The 18,770-nt window shown below is 48.0% G+C and overlaps 1 protein-coding gene across 10 annotated transcripts in view; it reads left to right on the forward strand.

The window, feature by feature from the left end:
- LOC120897112 (homeobox protein cut) overlaps positions 1–18,770 on the forward strand; it is a 169,519-nt gene that overhangs the window by 114,242 nt on the left and 36,507 nt on the right. Inside the window, exon 1 of one of the 10 annotated variants that reach the window (XM_040301812.1) lies at positions 5,011–5,559. The exons of the other annotated variants lie outside the window; for them this stretch is intronic. Within the exon in view, the coding sequence (XP_040157746.1) occupies positions 5,551–5,559 (9 nt within the window). The 5' untranslated portion in view covers positions 5,011–5,550. Of the gene's footprint in view, positions 1–5,010; positions 5,560–18,770 lie in introns of those variants that run through there. 10 annotated transcript variants of the gene reach the window in all.

Raw genomic sequence — 18,770 nt, forward strand, 5'->3', positions numbered from 1 at the left:
TCGAAGCTTCGAGGGATAAACATAATTCCCTTCCGCTCCCTTCCATTCCCTTCCCCTCGGACGCACAAAGCGCAGAAGTACGACTGCTTCGCTTCGCATCAGCAGAATTTTCCATCAATTTTTGGCTGACATGAATTATATATTCAAATTTCTGTTATTAATTGGGTTCGAGCTGCTTCCCCGTTCTGCTTACGCTCACATGTGTGTGTGTGTTTGTTTGTGTGTATGTTTTTTGGTACACCTCCTCCTCCCCTTCTTGCTATGTATGTCCCTTTTTTAAACTGAAAGGTTCTTTTTCCGAAAGGGTTATTTTTCTCTCTCTCTCTCTCTCTCTCTCTCTCTCTCTCTTTCTCTCTCTCTCTCTCTCTCTCTCTCTCTCTCTCTCTCTCTCTCCCTCTCCGTTGTCTCATGCGGGAGAGTGACTTTTTATGTTTATTATTACGAATTACGACTTTTGATGTGCCTTCAAACCAACATGACCAACTTGGCCCATCATCGTCATCGCTTATATGAAGACGCATGTGTGTGTGTGTGTATATACCCATTTCGTATGCTAAAAAGGGTTTGTTGTATCTATGTATGTGTATCCTGCTTGCCTTTGATTCCCGCTTTCCACCAGAAACTGTCGACTGTCTTACCGTTTGTACGAATTGCCGATTGAGGTGGATTTTTTCATTCACACACAGCCGTAACGCGACGCCCGTTGGCATCCGTTACGCATCGAACCCCACAAATTAACCCTTTTTTGTGCTGCCACACCACACCGCGCCCCCCCCCCCCCCCCCACCTCAGCCGAACAAATCGACCTCGTAAGAATATCGTCCTTGCTCGACGGCAGGCCAACAAACGACGCTACGCTTCCCCTCTGCATCACTGGACTGGAGTTTGATTTTTCATTTCAAAATCGAGAATAATAACTTTTCCCTTCCCACGCTTCCCTTACTGTCTCGCTCCCTGACCCTCAAGCGGCATAGGTTCAAACACGGAGCACGATGGCAAAATTATTAAAAATCGAATCATACACTCTTCTGCACAAGAAAACCCATCAGAAAATGTTACGATCGAAGCCAACTACCCTCCAAGGGAGGGAGGGGGTGGGGGTGTGTGGGTGCTAACCCCATTCCACAACGCCTCTCATCCCGATTAATCGTCATCTTCTCGCTCTTTCTCCCTTTCGCGTTGAATGGCGAAAAAAGGGATAAAAACGGGGGCCAACCGCGCGCGCGGTTTCGTTCTGATATCCATTCAAATGGTGTGTCATTTCACTTGCCATCAGTACACCCTCTCCGCACCCACACCGTCCCCCCCCCTCCCCCCTCTACACGGTGTTTTGCGCTCTTTCACTCATCGCGCAAAAGTTATTTCCAACGGGGTTGTGGAACATCAGGCGCATTGTTTCCGATTGGCGAGCAACATCGTCGTTGTGTTCTAAGCCGCGGTTTTCCTATGGCATCGTTTGGGGAATAGACAACACGGGAAGGGGTGTGCCTCCCCCCCTCCTCTCATTTCACCCACCTTATGCCGCCAATTGTCGTTTGATTATTTTATATAATAAATATATGAATGGTACTCGGGACCATTTTTTTCCTCCCTTTGCGCTGTTGTTGCTGTTCCCCTTTCTCTGCCATTTTTCTCTGTCCCGGATCGCTGAACGATTCCGGACGAGCGACAGCGATGTGTGATGAGATGTGTTCCTTCCATCGCGTAGATATGTAGATTTCGCTTCGATATTGCGTTCCTCCTGGGGGATAGGGAAATATGAAGACGGCTCATAACACACAACACTGGGAAGACGGTGTCGGTCTCGGGAACAATCAAACCAAACGAACGAAATCGTACGTTCAGGATATCTCGTACAGTCTCTCTCACATTTGCTCCTTTTTGTTTATATTTTTCATTACGAAATTACGAAATGTGTGCTGCCGGAGTGGTGCGGTAGATTTGTGATCCTTTTCCCATCTCCTTTCCCTGCTCGCATCCGAGCACAGGTCTGTGTGTGTGTTTGTGTTTGTAAGTGCGGTGGAATGGAATATGTATTGAATTGGAAATTACTCTCAATCCCCCGTCCCTCCCACCTACCGGGCGTGAAGGAAGCGGGAAATAGACCAACTTTGTTGTTCTACCAGTCCCAGCGAAGCCATCGCTTTGGTGGTGGAGACAAAACATGATCCGTTCTGCCGTTTTTTTCCCCCGGCACACAACGGCAAGATATTTGTACCGCACACGACCGCAGCTCGAACAAAACTCCACCGAGAACGGATACGGATTTGCATATCAATTATAAAAATAAATTATAGAAATCCTTCGCAGTCCGTCCTCCGCGCCACCGGAACAACCGGAAGCTGGCGAGCAATTTCCAAACCACCGATGGCACTGATCCGTGGGATCTCCCACGTTGGCGTTCGGTTTCGGGCAGAATGGATTGAAATTTGATTTCTTGACAAACTTTTGACGGGGGAAAACTTTGAGAAGAAATAAATTGGTTTAAGAAACAAAATAATCATTGAGCTTTCTGTTGCTGCAAGGAAGCTACCATATAAAGCGCTTGTTTGGATTAAACTGAACGGAGATACGTTGGTCTGTAACAAGCAGCATCTTTCTTATCATGATTTTATACCCTCACGGCCGCACGAACAACCTCATTCGAAGCACACTTTATTTGTGCGGGATGTTTTCTGATAAAGCTAATTCTTTATTGCCTGCTCCCCTATCTGCCTAGAATGATCTCGCAAGCAGAAAATGCTTCCGTTTTTTTTGTTGCAGTCTCTCCCCCCGAATGCTCATGGTCCATCCACTTTAAGATGACAGTTCCATTTCACACCTGAATCTTTCGGCCCCTTCGGCCCATAAATCAAGCGTACGAAACCCTCTCCCCCTCGGACTGGTGCTGCTGCTGCTGCTGCGGAGATGTCATAGCTCGTTGTTAATTCTTGCAGGTCTCTTTTCTCTCCTCCCAATGCCCCGGTCCTGCCCTGTACAAGCACACTAGGCCCCGGCTCTCCAGCGCGAATGACACGAGCCGTGCTATAAATCCGTCCACGATCAACACGATCATTACGGGGCCCCAAGGGAGGCTCCGCTGTTGACGATGGCGATGGTGCAATTGGGCTCGAAAAACTAACATTCTTCGTTGGACCAATGGCCGCTGTTGCTGTTGTTTTTTTTCGGGGACCACAATTGCGCAAACCACTAGCAGCGAACACGCTAGTACGCAATCCGTAGTAATTAAATCAAATTCAGTTACCAACCCTTGCCACTTGCGACCAGAGGAAAAAGAAGAAGTAAGAGAAGAAAAAACAACACGGTAAGGTCGGTTAATGTGTCGGTTAATTGTTTAATGTTTAATTAATCCCTTCCTCAAAACGCGTCTACTCAAAGTCGTTCGCTGTGCCGTTCGCCGTGCGCTGTTTGTACTTGTCTTCGTCATTGGCAAGGGTTATAGCGTCCACACACACACAAACAAACGACTGAGGGAGGGAAAAAAGTAGAACATAACGCGACCATTTAAGCAGAGCAGATACTAAGTGACATTGATTAATAAAATTTATTGTTAACTCTCCGCTTGTCAAACAGACGTGCAATGTTTGTCCCACCACCTAGGCTAGGCGGCGCTGGCTGGCGGGCTGATTCTTGGGTTCGGGCCGCATTTGGCAGCACCGAGTGCCCAAGCAACAAGCCCCAGAGAGTCCCGTTCAGTGGTTTTATCGTTCAACAACACCCACATGCACCCGAGTACACAAAGCCACCCTTCAATCCACCCCTTCCCATCTCCAACACTTTAAACTGTTGTTATCAACATCACCATGGCTCGTGGTACAATCCGTAGTTGTTTTTTATTTTTTCGAGAAGCGCCAGACTGAGCTTTTTTTCTCTCCATCTGCACACGATTTTATTTTATGATTATGATACGCTCAGATAAGAGCTTGAAATAGAGCAACTCGAATGGCTGTTTTGAGTGGAAGTGGATTCGATGGTGGTGGGGTGAAAAAAAAAAGAACGCACTGGCTACAACTAAATCAAATAGTCACAAAACAAATCATTCTCGACTGTGCTCGGTTTTCGTGGGCCAGCAGCAGCAGCAGCAGCAGCAGCAGCTAGATACTGTTTACCACTCACTGGCTCAATGATGATGCTGATGATGGTGATGATAAGTGGCTCAAGTGCTGGTCATTCCCAAAATTGGAACAATGTCGCTCACAAAAAAACACTCTCACACACGCACAAGGCACCAAGCAAATAGAGGAATATTATCACCTGACGACAAGTGTGTAAACGCTAATGGAAATTAACCCGGCCGTAATGAAGCGCGATGATTTATTCGTGGCTCACGTGGCGTAGTGTCTCAGCAGGAGCGTTGTTGTCGTTGCTCCAGCCACTTCTATCCCAAATGCCAATAGAGCGGGCCCGAGAACTTTAAACCCGAGAAGCACGGTCTGATTGCAACAATCCTCGGTTACCGTGGTAACGCAGCCACCTCCGTTGGGTTTAAAGCTGCCCTTCGAATGACGGCGCTTTTCCATTTCTTCCACCACCCGGAAGAACGGCATCAGCGGTTGAAAGTGTCCTGCACGAAGAAGAAGAAGTAGAAGAGAGGAAGAGAGACAGGAAGAGCAAGAACAAAACGACACCGCGCAGCAGCAGCAGCAGCAGCGAAAACCGATACGAAAAGGGAATCGACAACAACGTGCGCCCTGTGGTGCTGTGTGCTGTGGAAGGGGAAATCCCATCCCATTTTGCGTGAGCGAGAACGCCCGATTGCCCGATGCGGTCTCGTGCGCACTCTGTCGGCGCATAGTGAGAAGGCACTCGCGTGAGTGCTCTCACTATCGGTGTCGCGCTCTCGCACGCGGCACCACGCTGGCAGCATCTCGCTTCCGCGCGCACCACTCGCTGGCTCGCTCTGGCGGGCCGCTTGCGCGCCTGCTCGCACACCGCACGGGCGACGACCAGAATCCGAGGGGTTCGGCCGTTGGAAAATAAACAATCAACATCAGAATACGAATTCTCAGACACAGAGAAACACATCCTCTTTCGCGTACGCGCTCGATCGCAGCGGTGTCCGTGGTGATGCGGCGCTGGTACCGGGTCGTTGAATCGTTAGACGCGAGCGTAGTGCAGGTGTTTGTTGTGTGCGTTGCGCCCGTCAATTGCTTTCGGTAACGGCGCTTTTTTCTTCCGTTTTTCGCTGTGCGCTCCTCTCGAAACCGAAACCTCAGTGATCAAGTTTGTACGTGTGTGTGCTTGGTGTCGCGGTGTGTGTGACTGTGTGTGATTGTGTGTCCGTTTCATTGCACTCGTAAATCAGCTTCAACGAGCTTTGGGCATTAAGAGACGAACCTCTCCGTATGCATTATCAATCCGAAAGATTTCCAAACTTCCAGTGCCAGTGTGAGTTCGTGCAGTGTGAACTAGTGCAGTGGTGCACCATCATCGCTGATAGCTGTGACTGATAGTGCGGTGTGGTGTTTTTGAAGTGGGAAAAATTCTAAACCAACAGCAGGAAAAGCTACCCTCTTGCCTTGACGACTTCAGCACACCGCCCAGCAGGCCATGATGGAGGTGAGCAAAATTCATCCCGAGCCGTTTGTGTAGCGTGTGTGTGGTTGCGTGAAATTAGTGCAACGTGGGGCAAAAAGTTGCTGTTTTCGTTTGTTACATTTGTGTGTTTCTGTGTTTGTTTTTGTTTTTTTTTTTTGGTTCCCTCAATGTTATGCCACTTTTGTTTCGGTTTGTTTGTGCACTAATGGATGTGTGTGTGTGTGTTTGCGTGATTTTTTTTTGTTATTTAACCGTACTTCAAAGTTATGCTTTCTTCCGTTTCTGGCTGTTGGAGGAGACTGGGGGACCGGGAGACCGACAGCGAAAGAGAGAAATTATAATTTATCGTACTTGGAAGAAACTGCTCATAAATCAATTTCGGTCCACCCTTCCTTTTAAGAGACGAAAGATAGAAATTGCATTTAACTGCAGGAGGAGGAAACTTCGTCCCCGAACTCTGCGGAACGTTTGTGTGGATATGTGTATGTGTGTATGTGTGTGTATGTATGGTGGCTGGATTGTATGAAATGCATTCGTTGCGTGCCATGTGCCGCGACCGCGAAATTATGCTGCACTTGACGAGACATTTTTGTGTGTGTGTGCTACTTGCTGTTTCAACTTGGCTCCATTTAGTTGATGGCGAGTTTTGCAAACGGCGAAAGAGAGGGAGAAAGAAAGTGCAATAAGGGGCAGGGTTCACTCGTAAAAGAAAAGTGGTGCTGGGTGCTGTGCTGTTGTGCTGTGTTGCATCGTTCTTGAGCTAGACGGCGACGAAACGTCAAATGAACTGAACCGCAACGGCACCCAAGCACGGCGTGGAACCGAAAGTCGAACAACCATCGCTGGCTCGATTTTATTTATACCGAATCGAATGCACCAAAGTCCCCCCCATCATCATCGTCGTTCTTGGGGTGTTTCAGCAGCGAAAAAACGCCCCAAGAACGGGGAACGAAATGCAAAAAAAAGCAGGCAACATAAAGAAGGAACAGGAACTATGAAGAAATGCATATCATAATTCATTTTCCCGGGCGACCTCTCCCGTTCTCCACCTTCAACGTCTTTTGCTCGTTTGCCTGCTACTGTTGCTCATTACGCATTTTCCTTCTGGAACATTGAATCATTCGATAGGATTTTCCGGCCGTATTCTCTTTCGTCTTTCGTCTCGAACCACGCGTCGAGGCACCCTTTTCTTGCACCTCCGGGGTTTTCGGACGGGTGTTTTATGCCTCCTTTTTTGTTGCTCCCTTTTTTCCCATCGTTCTGTCCCGTTCTGGCAACAGTTCCCGTGTGCAACAGTGCGCTCCCGAGCTGCATATTCGATGATGCAACGCGATGCAACGATCAACCTTTTTTTTTGTTTCGTTTGGATTCTTCGCCGCATTCTGCCCTTGCTCCAGACGTTTGTTAGCCCTTCTCTCCCGGTTCTTCCATCACTGTCATTATGATATTGAATTTATGCATTTATGTTGAGTTGTTGTTTCAGTTTTTTTGTTGTTGGTTTGTTTCTGTTCTTTTATTTTGGCCGAACGTTTTATCTGCCACAGAAAAAAACAGTTTAACAGAGAGAGAGAGTATGCATGTGGGTCTGTGTGAATGTGTCGGTGACTGGGTGCTGGGAGCAGGAAAGAGGCGCTGGATGAAATAATTTATTGCATCCGGTTAAAAGTTGCCGAGAGTTATGGGATTTATGGTCCCTCGTTTACTGTGCTGTGCTTCACTCAATACTTGTCATCTTTTTTGAGACGAGCAGATAGATAATGGCGCACGGGCTGGTGAATGTGAGAGAATGGTAGCTTAATAACCGCATTGAAGAGACCATCAAACTGACAATATTCAATCAATTAAGGGAGAATTGATCAAACCTCCACATGCACCGCACTGACGGTAAATTGTGTTGACCATTGAATTGATAACAATAAAACATATCAATTCACCTTCTGTGTGTGGACCTGCAGTTTCGAGCTCGTTGCGCCCTCTGTCGGTCGTGTCTCGCTTCACTGCACTTACACAACCCACCGCATGTGGAAGTGTGGCCGTGTGTGTTTGCCTGTGTTTGTGCGCATTCGCTTCCAATCAACCCGATTGCAGAGATGATGATGATGATGATGATGATTTTCCATCTATTCCAGTTAAAGTTCATTCAGCAAAGTGCCCACAAACTCACGAAACAGAACGCCATTCATTATTTATGTGTCCAATGCGCGAGGCACACACACAGATACACAATTCTCACACGTACATAACAAGTTATCGAAATAAGGAAACGATCAATTTAGTATTCCAATTTCCCCCCGGAGCGCGCCCGAACAACACACGCCACACAGCAAAACCATCGCGCGCTGCCTGCCTGCCATTTGTCACAACGATCACGAACTCTTCGCTCGCTCTCTCGCTCCGCGGTGCAGATACTCCCTCGAATGGGATGTCATTTTGAGTTGTGTGCATCGGTCGAGACGATGTAACCAACCGACAAGCGCATGGTAGAACTGCCAGGCGGCCGCCCGCCAGCCCTCCTATATCAGCCAGCACAGCATCAGCAGCACTTTCCCATTCGAACTATTTGCCGGTGTCGGTGATGCTGCTGCTGCCTGCTACTTCTGCTTTGGTAGCATATATTTCATAAATTGGTTTAGTAATTCATTTCAATTCCAAACCGGGAGCTTCAGACTCGTCATCCGTTGCCGCTTGCTCATTGCACACAATCACACACATGCCGTTTGCTTTCGATGTAGATGCGGAAGGCAAGGCTTTCTCAAACTGCACCAACTGCCTTAGAAATTCAAATTTCCCACCAAAACCATTCAAAGGCGTTATTTATCATTCAATTAATATTCAATTTTATTGTATTATCTTTGAACATCGTGCGCCGAGACGGTGGGACGGTGGTGGCAAATCTTCGCCATCGTCTTCAGCTTGGATTGGGATTTCTAAAGGTTGCAGATTCCTTTGCTTCACTTCATGCCGAGAGTCCCCAGCATCGCCATCAACAACATCCTCCTCCAAAGGCAAGACGACGTGTTCGATTTTTGCTAGGGCGTGTTCGTGTGAATCTCAAGCAAGAGACGACAACATGTTAATGGGAGCCTGCTCGGCCCAAACCCAACGCCACCGCCACATTGAATAAGGCTGGTCGGAGTAAGGAAATCGAAAGTTCCTGCCGAAAGACAACTCCATTTCCAGACGAAGCATCTCGGTGCGCTCGAGAAGTGGGTGAGAAATTACACACATTCCAGCCACACACACATACACACACACACCCACAACCCAACCACTTCCCCAGCATCCCGATTAGCTTGAGCGTTCGATTCCGAGCCGACCGGCATATCGGATCGTCTTCTGCTTAATAATTCTATTAATAAATTATAACAGATACATCACATACTTGACTTAATTTATTGAATTCGATTTCAATATCAATAGAACCGGGCCAGGGAACCGTGCCGTTGAATCTTGTTGTGGGAATTGGTCTTTGAAAAGGTGCTGACTTGGAATTGGAGCGATAGTTTCGTACCTACAGCTCTCAATGTGTGTGGGTTTGATGAAAGCTAATCTCAAGAGCGTCTTGAAATGCTTTTACATCCGTCTGGGTTGGGTTTGCCCGTTGCCACTGAGAGGGAGGTAAATCGATAGGAAGGAGTTTTGTCTGCGTCTTTGCACGAACGGGAATCAGCCGAACCGTGCGAACTGACGAACTCTTGACAGCCGTCTTGACGCACCAGGTAGCATTAATCGAAGCCAACGTGTGCTCGATTTTCCGGTAAGCTCGGGGAATTCAATTCAGTACCAAAACCGTTCAGTGTCGTGAAAAGTTGCACCTGCAACAACGCTGATGATGGCAGGAAGTAGGAAGTCGTCCTTTCACCCTCGCCAAACTCGACACTTTCTGCGTCGCTCTGTGTGCGCGCTCTGCCCGAGAAGACTGTTGTAAATTTATTAAAATTAAATTCATCACTACTTTGTCCAACGAGCAACCGCAACAGCGAGGACACACACACACACACCAGTGCCAGCTTCAGCCGTCATCGCCCGTGCTCTTTCTGGTTCGATTTCTTTTTCACCACGCTGGGAGGGAAATTCTTGCAACGGAACGTGCCCGAACTCGATGTGCAAAAGTTTGGCCATAATTACATTAATTAACTCTCATTGTAGTCACAATCCTTTCGGCTGCTTTTGGCGCACCGACGCCACACGGCCGTGTTTTCGAAGATGGGTAATTTTATTCAATAAAAACTTACCTTCCGGATATTTTTCTGTCTTTTCGGTATCCCATTTTTCGGCGACCAAGAGCGTCTTCTTCTCGTCTGCTGTCAGAGGTGAAAGAAAAATTTGCATTTTTAAGGCTTTGGTGTGCGAAAGGGGGAGAGAGAGAGAGAGGGTTTAATTTTTGAAAACCGAACCGTAGCCAAAGATTGCCCGTTGATCTGAATACGAGAACGACGCCTGTCCAATTCCGAACTCGTCCTGTCCTGTGCGAACTATCTCTCATCTCACCGCGCTTTACCCATTTTAAATACATACAGCATTCGGTGGTTATAGTTTTCCTCACCCTTGCCCGCCCGAGCAACGAAATGGGAGGAATATTTTTAATCAAAATTCCTAAAAATTTGTATTCCAAAAATCAACCAACACTCACTCATTCAAACCCCTCTGTCCCTTTATTTTTGCTCGTCAAAAATCATCCCAACCCATCAAGTGCCCCCTGCTACACCCCTTCTTCACACTCCCGTCTATGACGTCGCGCCACAATACAAACAAGCCCGTGGTACAAGGCGAGAGAAGGGTGAACGGGGAGAAAGTGCATCTAAAAGGCGACAAGCTGCCTCTGCTGCTGGGGAGGGATGGTTGGATATTGATTTTTTCAAGGCACAAACTGCAAACCCGGTCTCGGGGACGGTCCGATGCCGAGTGGTGACAGCCACTTTTTGGTTCATTTTCTCCCGGCCAAGGATCAACGGAGACAGCAACCACTGGCCGCAAACCCCCGCGTCCCATAGAATGGACATTTCCGGGTTCATCTTCGCTTTTTTGGTATTTATTTTATTATTAAATATTATAAATCACTAGCCCATCCTTCAGTCGTGCAGGTTCCCCCCGACCGCTTCTTCGTCCCGGCCCCGGACCGTCCGGACAAAACTTTCCGAGGAAGGACAATTTTGACGGCAGCATTCAAATGCTTGCCCGCACTCACCGAAGACTGGACTGAGAGCTGAAGAGGTTGGGAAGATCATTCAGTCATTCAGCCGGTCGACAGCAGCTCGTTTCCCGTCCGTCGTCTGCCGCAAGGGACGCTGCTGCTGTGAGAGGAATAATATTTATGTGAAATGATAAATTGAACCAACTCTTCGACTTTTCCGAAACCGAGCGGTAGAGTGGGAGAGACGCAACGCAACGCAAAAGGAAGGATAACGACAGGGTGGACAGTTCCGATTGTCTATCGTCTTTTTCAGGCACGATTTTTGACGGTCGGGAGAGGACATTTTGGGTGTGAGTGTGTCCTGCCGGCCATCGAAATGACCATCGTGGGAGAAGGAGCAAGACGAGTCTTTACTTTCCCCCAGTTGATTTAAATATTAAATGAACTATTTTATGAACTATCTGCTCGTCCTCGTTCTCCAAACTCCCGGGACTTTCGTCCATCAAGCCGTTGGCGTTCACTGCACGACGGAGAGATGGGACGCCGCTTTGGTCAGCGTTTTCAGCGCAGCCAGCCAACCAACCAGTAGCGAATCCAGCCGACACGTCTCAATCTTATCGAATTAGGAAATCAATTTCTCGCCCACTGAAATCGTCCCTAGCCGCCGCTTCGTCCACCGTCGAAACCAAAGCGCCACCAATGGGCCGTGACCGATTTTCGCACGGTCCGTTAGGTATTTAGTCGCCTTAAATTTGAATATTAATTGAAAAGTGATAAAGTCGCCCCATCGCCCATCGATTGAAGCTTCGAGACGGGTTTCCTTCGGTTGGTTCCTTTTTCTTTTCGGCTTTTCGTCCCTGTTTTAAACAGCCTGCCTGTGTCTTCTTCCCCTTCGACGGTGAAGGACCAGCGTCTTGGCTTTCGTTTTCACGCTTCGTTTTACTAATTAAACAATTAAAGACACTTAATGTTGTTATTATCATTATTGCTTCTCCTTATTGGGCTGCGGGCGTGCCTCTGTCGCTCCGCCGCCTAATACCAGGTTTACTACCGTTTTCCAATTTCCCCTAACCTCCAGCACCAATGATTGAATGTCGTCAAGGGGATTCGTTGGCCGCGCAATGCACCACCCCATTGGCCACCGGTAGGTTAAGTATTTGCGTTCATCTGCCTTCCTTCCCGCCGCTGCATTGGCTCGTGTTTTTTATGATAAGGCCGAAAGAAGGGAAAAAACACCACCCAAACACACTGTCTGCTTGTCGGTAAATAATGAAGTCCTTCCAACCACGCAGAGAGAGAGAGAGCGCGCGCAAAAAAAGTGTATCAAACGATTGAAACATGCACCAAGCCTCCTGTGTTGGGCAAGGGGGAACCCCGAAGAACGACAAGAAGCAGGAGGCAGAAGAAGAAAAAAATACATCTAAGAATTCTGTCCGGTGGACGACGGAAAACGTGACTTAATTGAATGATCTGCTTTCGTAGTAAATTAATTCAATTGCCTGCTCCGCACCTCCGCCATCGCACAGTTCGATGGACGATGGTGAAGCGTTTAAGTAGTCGATTTCCTTATGCGTCCACTTTCGCGGTTCGGCTTTCCTGTCGACTGCCATCCGTCCTGCAATCGGATTCGCTTCCTTACTCGCTCGAATTTCAATGATCTGCTTGAGTGAATTTTTAAATCATCCTCCCAAGCCGTCCGTGGTCCGCTTTACGATCGGCTGGGTCCGTGTGGAAGTCCTGTTTCTTCGAATCGAAAGGCCACCATTTTGCTTTCTCGCCGTTCGCCGTTTCCGCCCGGGACCAGCTGCTCAAACTCCACTTCGCTGCGCTGCGTCCAATTTCACCAGATAATGATTATTGGATTAGAGATTATTATCGAGAAACAGGACACAAACTGGCGGCTCCCGGTACCCCCCGGCGGCGGTCGGTGGCAGTTAATTCCAGGTTTGCACCGAAACGAGATCTGTTCCGATTAGCCGGGTCCATTTTCCCGATTCTAATTAAATTCAGGCCAATCGATTCCCGGCCACCCGCACCAGTGCGCGTGGAAGGCAAAATAAAACAAAAGCCAAAGTATAAATATGACCACGTCTTCGTTGCCTTTCGCCTTTACGGTACCGGCTCGAGGATAATGTCCGGAGGATAAACTCTGCCCACACTCTCTCGAGCACACACCGCGTGCACCACAGCCGCAACGCATGAAAAGAAAAGCATAAATTCCAGCAGCGAATCCTCCCAAATCCATTGCTGGAGAATCAAACGGACCGAAACCACCGCGCGCGCGCCACCCAATCCGTCCACCGCCATCCAATCGTACCCTTAGAATCGACGGGATTTTTGGTTTTTGGTCTGATTTTTAGTTGATTTTCCACCCCACCTCAGTCTAAGTCCCCTCCCACTACCCGTCCGTCACAGACGGCAAGCGGTCAATTGAGGAGGTGCGATGGCGGCGCTGTCCGCATCCTGCACATGCAGAGAGGGAAAACTAAAAATTGAAATCCTGCAAAATATTATTTTAAAATATCTCTGCCCCGGCATACGTTCCGGCTAAGTCCCCGGGTTAAGCCGCCTGCAGCCCGAGTTCCCTTTCCGGGGTTCGGTCCTTGCAGGCCTGGCTAGGGGTTTGGGTTATTTATAGTTAGCCCTCGCGTTCGGAGACGAAAGGTACACCATTCCCCCTAGGCTGCTCTGTTTACGATCAGGAAGACACGAAGCCACGTATCCTGTCGGGGTGGTGATGGTGGTGGTGATACGACGCAGATAAGGTTAGGATTAGTTGCACCGAGCACCAACCAATTTTGGAGCGTTTCGGAACTTTTTCTCCAGCAACCGTAGGGCTGGTGGTAGTGGTGAGGTTTGTCCCGAGTTCGTCTCCGTAATTCCGGAACACTGGGCTTGATTGTACGTGTGTGTGAGTGTGTGTTCAGTCAACTTTTTCGGATGAAATGTTCGTACATGGCCCGGTTGGCACGTTTGCGATTGGTTAAAAATTGTTTCTGACTTTTAAATGAATTATCGTCGAACAACGATTTGCCAACGTATCGACGGTGATGGTGCGGGAAAAGGATTCGCAGGGAGGAAGCTGAAAGTTTTCGTGTTTTATTTAAATCAGATACAAAAGGCTGATATTTGTGTACTGATAAAAAGGAGTACGACGAGTTTGGGGCTCATTTGCTACAACCATTTTCCACAAATTATGATTTATGGGTACTGCTGTGTGAAAAACCTAAACAAACTAATGTTGTTCTTTTCTGTTCTCTCTCTCCTTCACAGGTATGAAGTCCAATTGTCCTTTCATACGGGCAGGCAGCCATGAAAACAAAACCAAAGGGATCGTAAGCTAGAGCATAATTTTTGTATCACTTAACGTCGTGACGATCGACAATTTCGGGCCAGTTTGCTCTTAATGGAATGACTAACCCCCCCGAGCGTCACAGAAACAGGAAGGAACCGTCTGACGCAATGACGCCTCAAGCAGTCGATGGAAAAACAAGAAAAATCGCTATTATCTGTTTTCTTCGTGCGGTCGTCCCTCCTAGAGTGCGGCCGTCGCATATTTCAACAAGTCATTTGGCATCGCATTTGTCGTCGCCCTGCGTCGTCGTCCGTCGTACGCCCGTCGAGACTCTCTATAAATCCATTACGAGAATGCATTTCGATAATGAGTCCTTTTCGAATCCGGGCGCTTTTCTTCTTCGCTTCGCTATTGAATCCATGCCTGGTCCTTGTTTCCATTTTCGCGTTCACAGCACAAATGAACCACACGCTTTGTGGCACCGAACCGTGCAGCAGCTCCATTAAGCGATGGATTCTCGCCCTGTTTTCCCCCCGGTTGGTTGATGCGATGCGATGCCGAGGTGCGAAGGGCGGTGTTGGTGGTGGGCAATTTTTCACCGATTCTTGATATGACACAATGACGGATCTTGGCGATATTATCATCTCGCTCTTCTTCCCCATCTTGCCACGCCGAAGCAACGCCCGATGCCACAAGCAATGTCACATACACATTTGCAGGCGCAAAAAAGACGATTCCTTTCATCCTTTTTGTAATGTCCTCTGCTCTCGGCGCTTGCCTACCCGGTCGCCCGTTGCCGTTGTTTATCGCACTGCGCGAGGGTTCTATGGCAACGGACCGACAGGGAGGAACGGATGCTCATGCGTGTTCTAAAACGCGCATAAATTTATGTTTTATAATGTTACCCTCCGCCAACACCACCGAGCGGGTGTGATTCCCTCGGCCGGTGACAGAACGGAAAAAAGGGTTCATTTGCCGACGGAGGCACACAAACACAAAAAAGCCACATACATCCATTAACTCAACCAAACCCTATGCCAAAAAAAATGGACGACCGGGAAAGAATCCTTGCGCCTGTGAAATACGCAAAATGACAACACAACTAACACACACACAGCCAGGCGGTGCCGGATGTGGGTGGGAAGGGATGAGGAATCAAACCAACAATAACGGTCGCACAAGATGCGCACTCCTTTTTGGCGCGCCCGGGCGGATGGAAAGTGGACAGAGAGCGGTCCCGTTTGTCATTTCGGTTGCGTTCGGGTAATGATTATTACTTATACATTTTTCAACCTCTCGGCCACCACCGTGCGTCTCCATAATTCTGTCAAACCCTTTTTTCCCCCGCCCCGTTCGGAGGGCTCTAATTTTCCAGTCCTTTTTTTTCCTAACCATCGAAAAGTGCCATTATTCGTGGAAATGTTTTTTTTTTGTTTTTCCACTCCCAGCGCTCATCAAACGCTGCTGCGTTCGCCCCCCGAGGACGAGAGCGATATGATATATGTCTGCGCGTGTTGTCGGGGCGAGCCGACCCCGGATCGGCTTTTCCCTTATGTGAAAGTGTGTGTGTGCTGCGCGCACAGTATTTAGAAAGGATTACATGACAACCAACCAACTGACCATCCCGGGCCCCGGCTGGCCACTTACCAAACAATGGGCGTCGCTTCAATATTTTCGCCGACGAACGACACTCTCGCCCCTAGATCGCGATAAAAACTGAACAAACATTGCCCACTAGCGCCGTGGCCCTGGCCTGGGAGAGCTGTTGCTTCACTGGGTTTTGGAAAGAATTTTCACCGCACAAGGAAAAAGCGCCACTTTATGAGGCTTGAGAACTTGCGTTGCGACAGTTGCGTATGAACTTTTGCAGATCGCGTCAGGACTGCAGAGATTGTTTTTTATGACGGTGGTGCTGCCCGTTTCTTGCTTGGTAAGCTTCTTTCGCAAAAGCTTTGTGCGATGCGTGTGTGTGAAAAATATATTCAAGCGGAATGGATGGACGCTTCTTGCGTTTTATGGGCGTTTGTGGAGCGATGAAAATATTCATGCTAATGCTCCGTTGCGCTGGAGGAAAACTGGAGGAGAAACTATTTTAAATGCACTCTTACAACGCATTCTAAACCCAATGCTTTTGGTATTATTCCCGATTGTTTGTTTAGAGATTGCACATTGTCAACATGGAAACAGAAAAAAATGGAGCATCCGGGGTCTGTTTTGTTCGTTTCTTTTTGTTTTATCAGCTCGTTCCGAATCATAAAATTTGCACCCTCAGCAGCTAATGCAAACTATAGTCGGTGCGGTATCCGTACGATGGGAAAACAAATAGATTCCCGTCTTTGTATGTGCTTGCTTGTGGCGCCCAAAACCAACCATCAATCCATTAATAACTATCCAACAGCACCAAACCGCGCCATACGTTCGTCGCTTGCGTTATGGTTATATTATTTTTTCGGGCATTCTTGTCCCTCAATTGTCCTGTTTTACTACCATTAGTACGAATTCGACAGTAGCTGCCGCTCTCTCCAACGTCCTGTACACACAAACACTCACAAAAAAGGTTCCTCGTCCATTTCCTAATCATCAATGAGGTCTCTGCGCGAGGAAAGCACAAAAAAACAACGACCGGCACATAATGGCCAATAGCCCCAGCCATTCTCTCACAGCACACATTGTGTGCGAAAAAAAGGGGTACCACCGCGAGTAAGGACACATACAAACTGACCGACATCCCCGTCCTCTCGCTCCAACCACAAAGGCACACAGGAAGTGAGCGCGAGCGAGAGGAGGGGAATGGGTTGGACATAATTTTTCAATTTGGTGATCGTTCCATCCAAAACGGGCATGGGCATGGCGATTGTCCTTTTTTCCTACGCTCGCTCACTTCTCACAGGCAACGACAGAGAACAAACGGAAAATAACAACAGCAGCAGCAGCAAAAAAAAAGCCCTCATGCCAATCGGACCAAATGGCAAAGGATATCATCTACATATTCATAAAAATAGGGTATAGATTATTTGGTTGCTGTCAAAAAATATTTGCGTGAACACAACCGCACGACGCTCGGCGACACAATGGCCACACACCAGCGGGGATACAGTGAGGGAAGGTAACGAGCGGAGCGAAAGACAAAACTCGCGCACATTCAAATGCCAAATGCCGCATACCGATGCCACTTCATTCGTATCCCCTTCCACCCAGGAATGTCCCAGCAATCGGTGGTTGGAGGATGAACCAAAAAAAGAAGGACTTTTTGGAACAAAAAACCTCGGCAAGCGGCAGAAAGGATTCGTTCGTATTGTTCGTATTGCGTGATCTCACACTTGCGTTCGTTTTCTGCTGCTTTTACTATCATTATTGTTTTGCCCCTCCTTTGTAACATGGAGGATGAAAAAGGCTATCACACACATTACATGATTGAGCTGATCGTCCTTAATTCTGCATTCTCTATTACATGATTGTTAGAGCCGTCTAATGTGCAGCGCATTCGCATCCCTTTAATTTCAGTTAATTTTGAAAATAGTGTTCGCGTTTTACTGATTTCCAGCAAACAAAACAACAGTCCAGAAAGAGTGATTTTCCGGCAAACTCTAGCCAACGGCTTAGAAGCGACGTCAATGGGCAATTTTTCGGACAAACACTAATTCAATCACGATACGAGCGCGACGACACACGCCTTCAACGCCCGTACGCCAGTCGTGGCGCGAAAATTTGTAATTCAATCACGAACGAAAGTGACCGACACTCGATATGTGTGTCCGAGCGCGCGGGCGCGTTTTTGGTGTTTGGAAGTTATGAATTTTAACGATTCGATTACACTCCGTCCCGTCGGCGTATGACGAAGTGTCCACATCCTGTCGGCAGACAATCAAATTTTATTCCCTCAACTACTTACACTCGCCGGCAGTGGTTGATGATTTGCCTATGTAGGGGAGCGTTCGGTGTGTATCAATAAAACACACCAGCAGCCAACGCGAGCAACCACTTAGTCTCGCCGCGCTCCGCCATTGCGTCAACTGTCAAATGTCAACTCGGAAGAAGCGGTCGGTGGCGGGAAAATAAAAAAGGACCATCCCGTCGCCGCTCATCCGTCTAATGAGGATCAATTTCTATAGAACTGATAACGATCCCGCAGGTGGATGTGGGTGAACCAGGGGTGAAAGATGTCTTTTCGATGTCATCTTTTGCGAGTCGTTAAAATTCAAGTGGCAGGCAGTCCTGCCTGCCCCGAATCCACTTCAAACATTTCGCCCTTCCGTAGATCGCAGCTTTTTTCCCGATATGGAGTTTATTTTTAATTACACACCGACACTTATAGCTCGTCCCGTTTGTCTGCTCCTGGTGGGATATAACAGCGTATACCGAGGGCGGAACGATATTTCCAACATTGTATGTACGCTTCCATTACATTGCGAAACCGAGAGCGCGTCCCTACCTGCCCGATGATCCATCCCGACATCGCACGGCATATTGATGTACAAATAAATAATATTTTTCAATACACCTTCCTTCTTACTTCCCTGGGCTTCGCATCCTTACGAGTGGTCCTAGATGTCGCGACCGGGACTCGCGCAAAAAGGACAACAACGATAGAACGGAGTAGCAAAAAACAACCACTCTCGCATCATGAAATCCTCTCGAAAAGCGTGGTCTTGTCTGGTACGGGTGTAACGAACACCGGAAGACTGGGAACGAAACCACGAACTTCAGCGAATAATATGATAGATAATCTTGATGATACCGTTCTCCACGCTCCACACTCGAACCTGCCAAGCCACGAGCGCACATGAGAGAGATTCCCAAATA

This window comes from Anopheles arabiensis, chromosome 2, assembly GCF_016920715.1.
Source record: "Anopheles arabiensis isolate DONGOLA chromosome 2, AaraD3, whole genome shotgun sequence".
NCBI lineage: Eukaryota > Metazoa > Arthropoda > Insecta > Diptera > Culicidae > Anopheles > Anopheles arabiensis.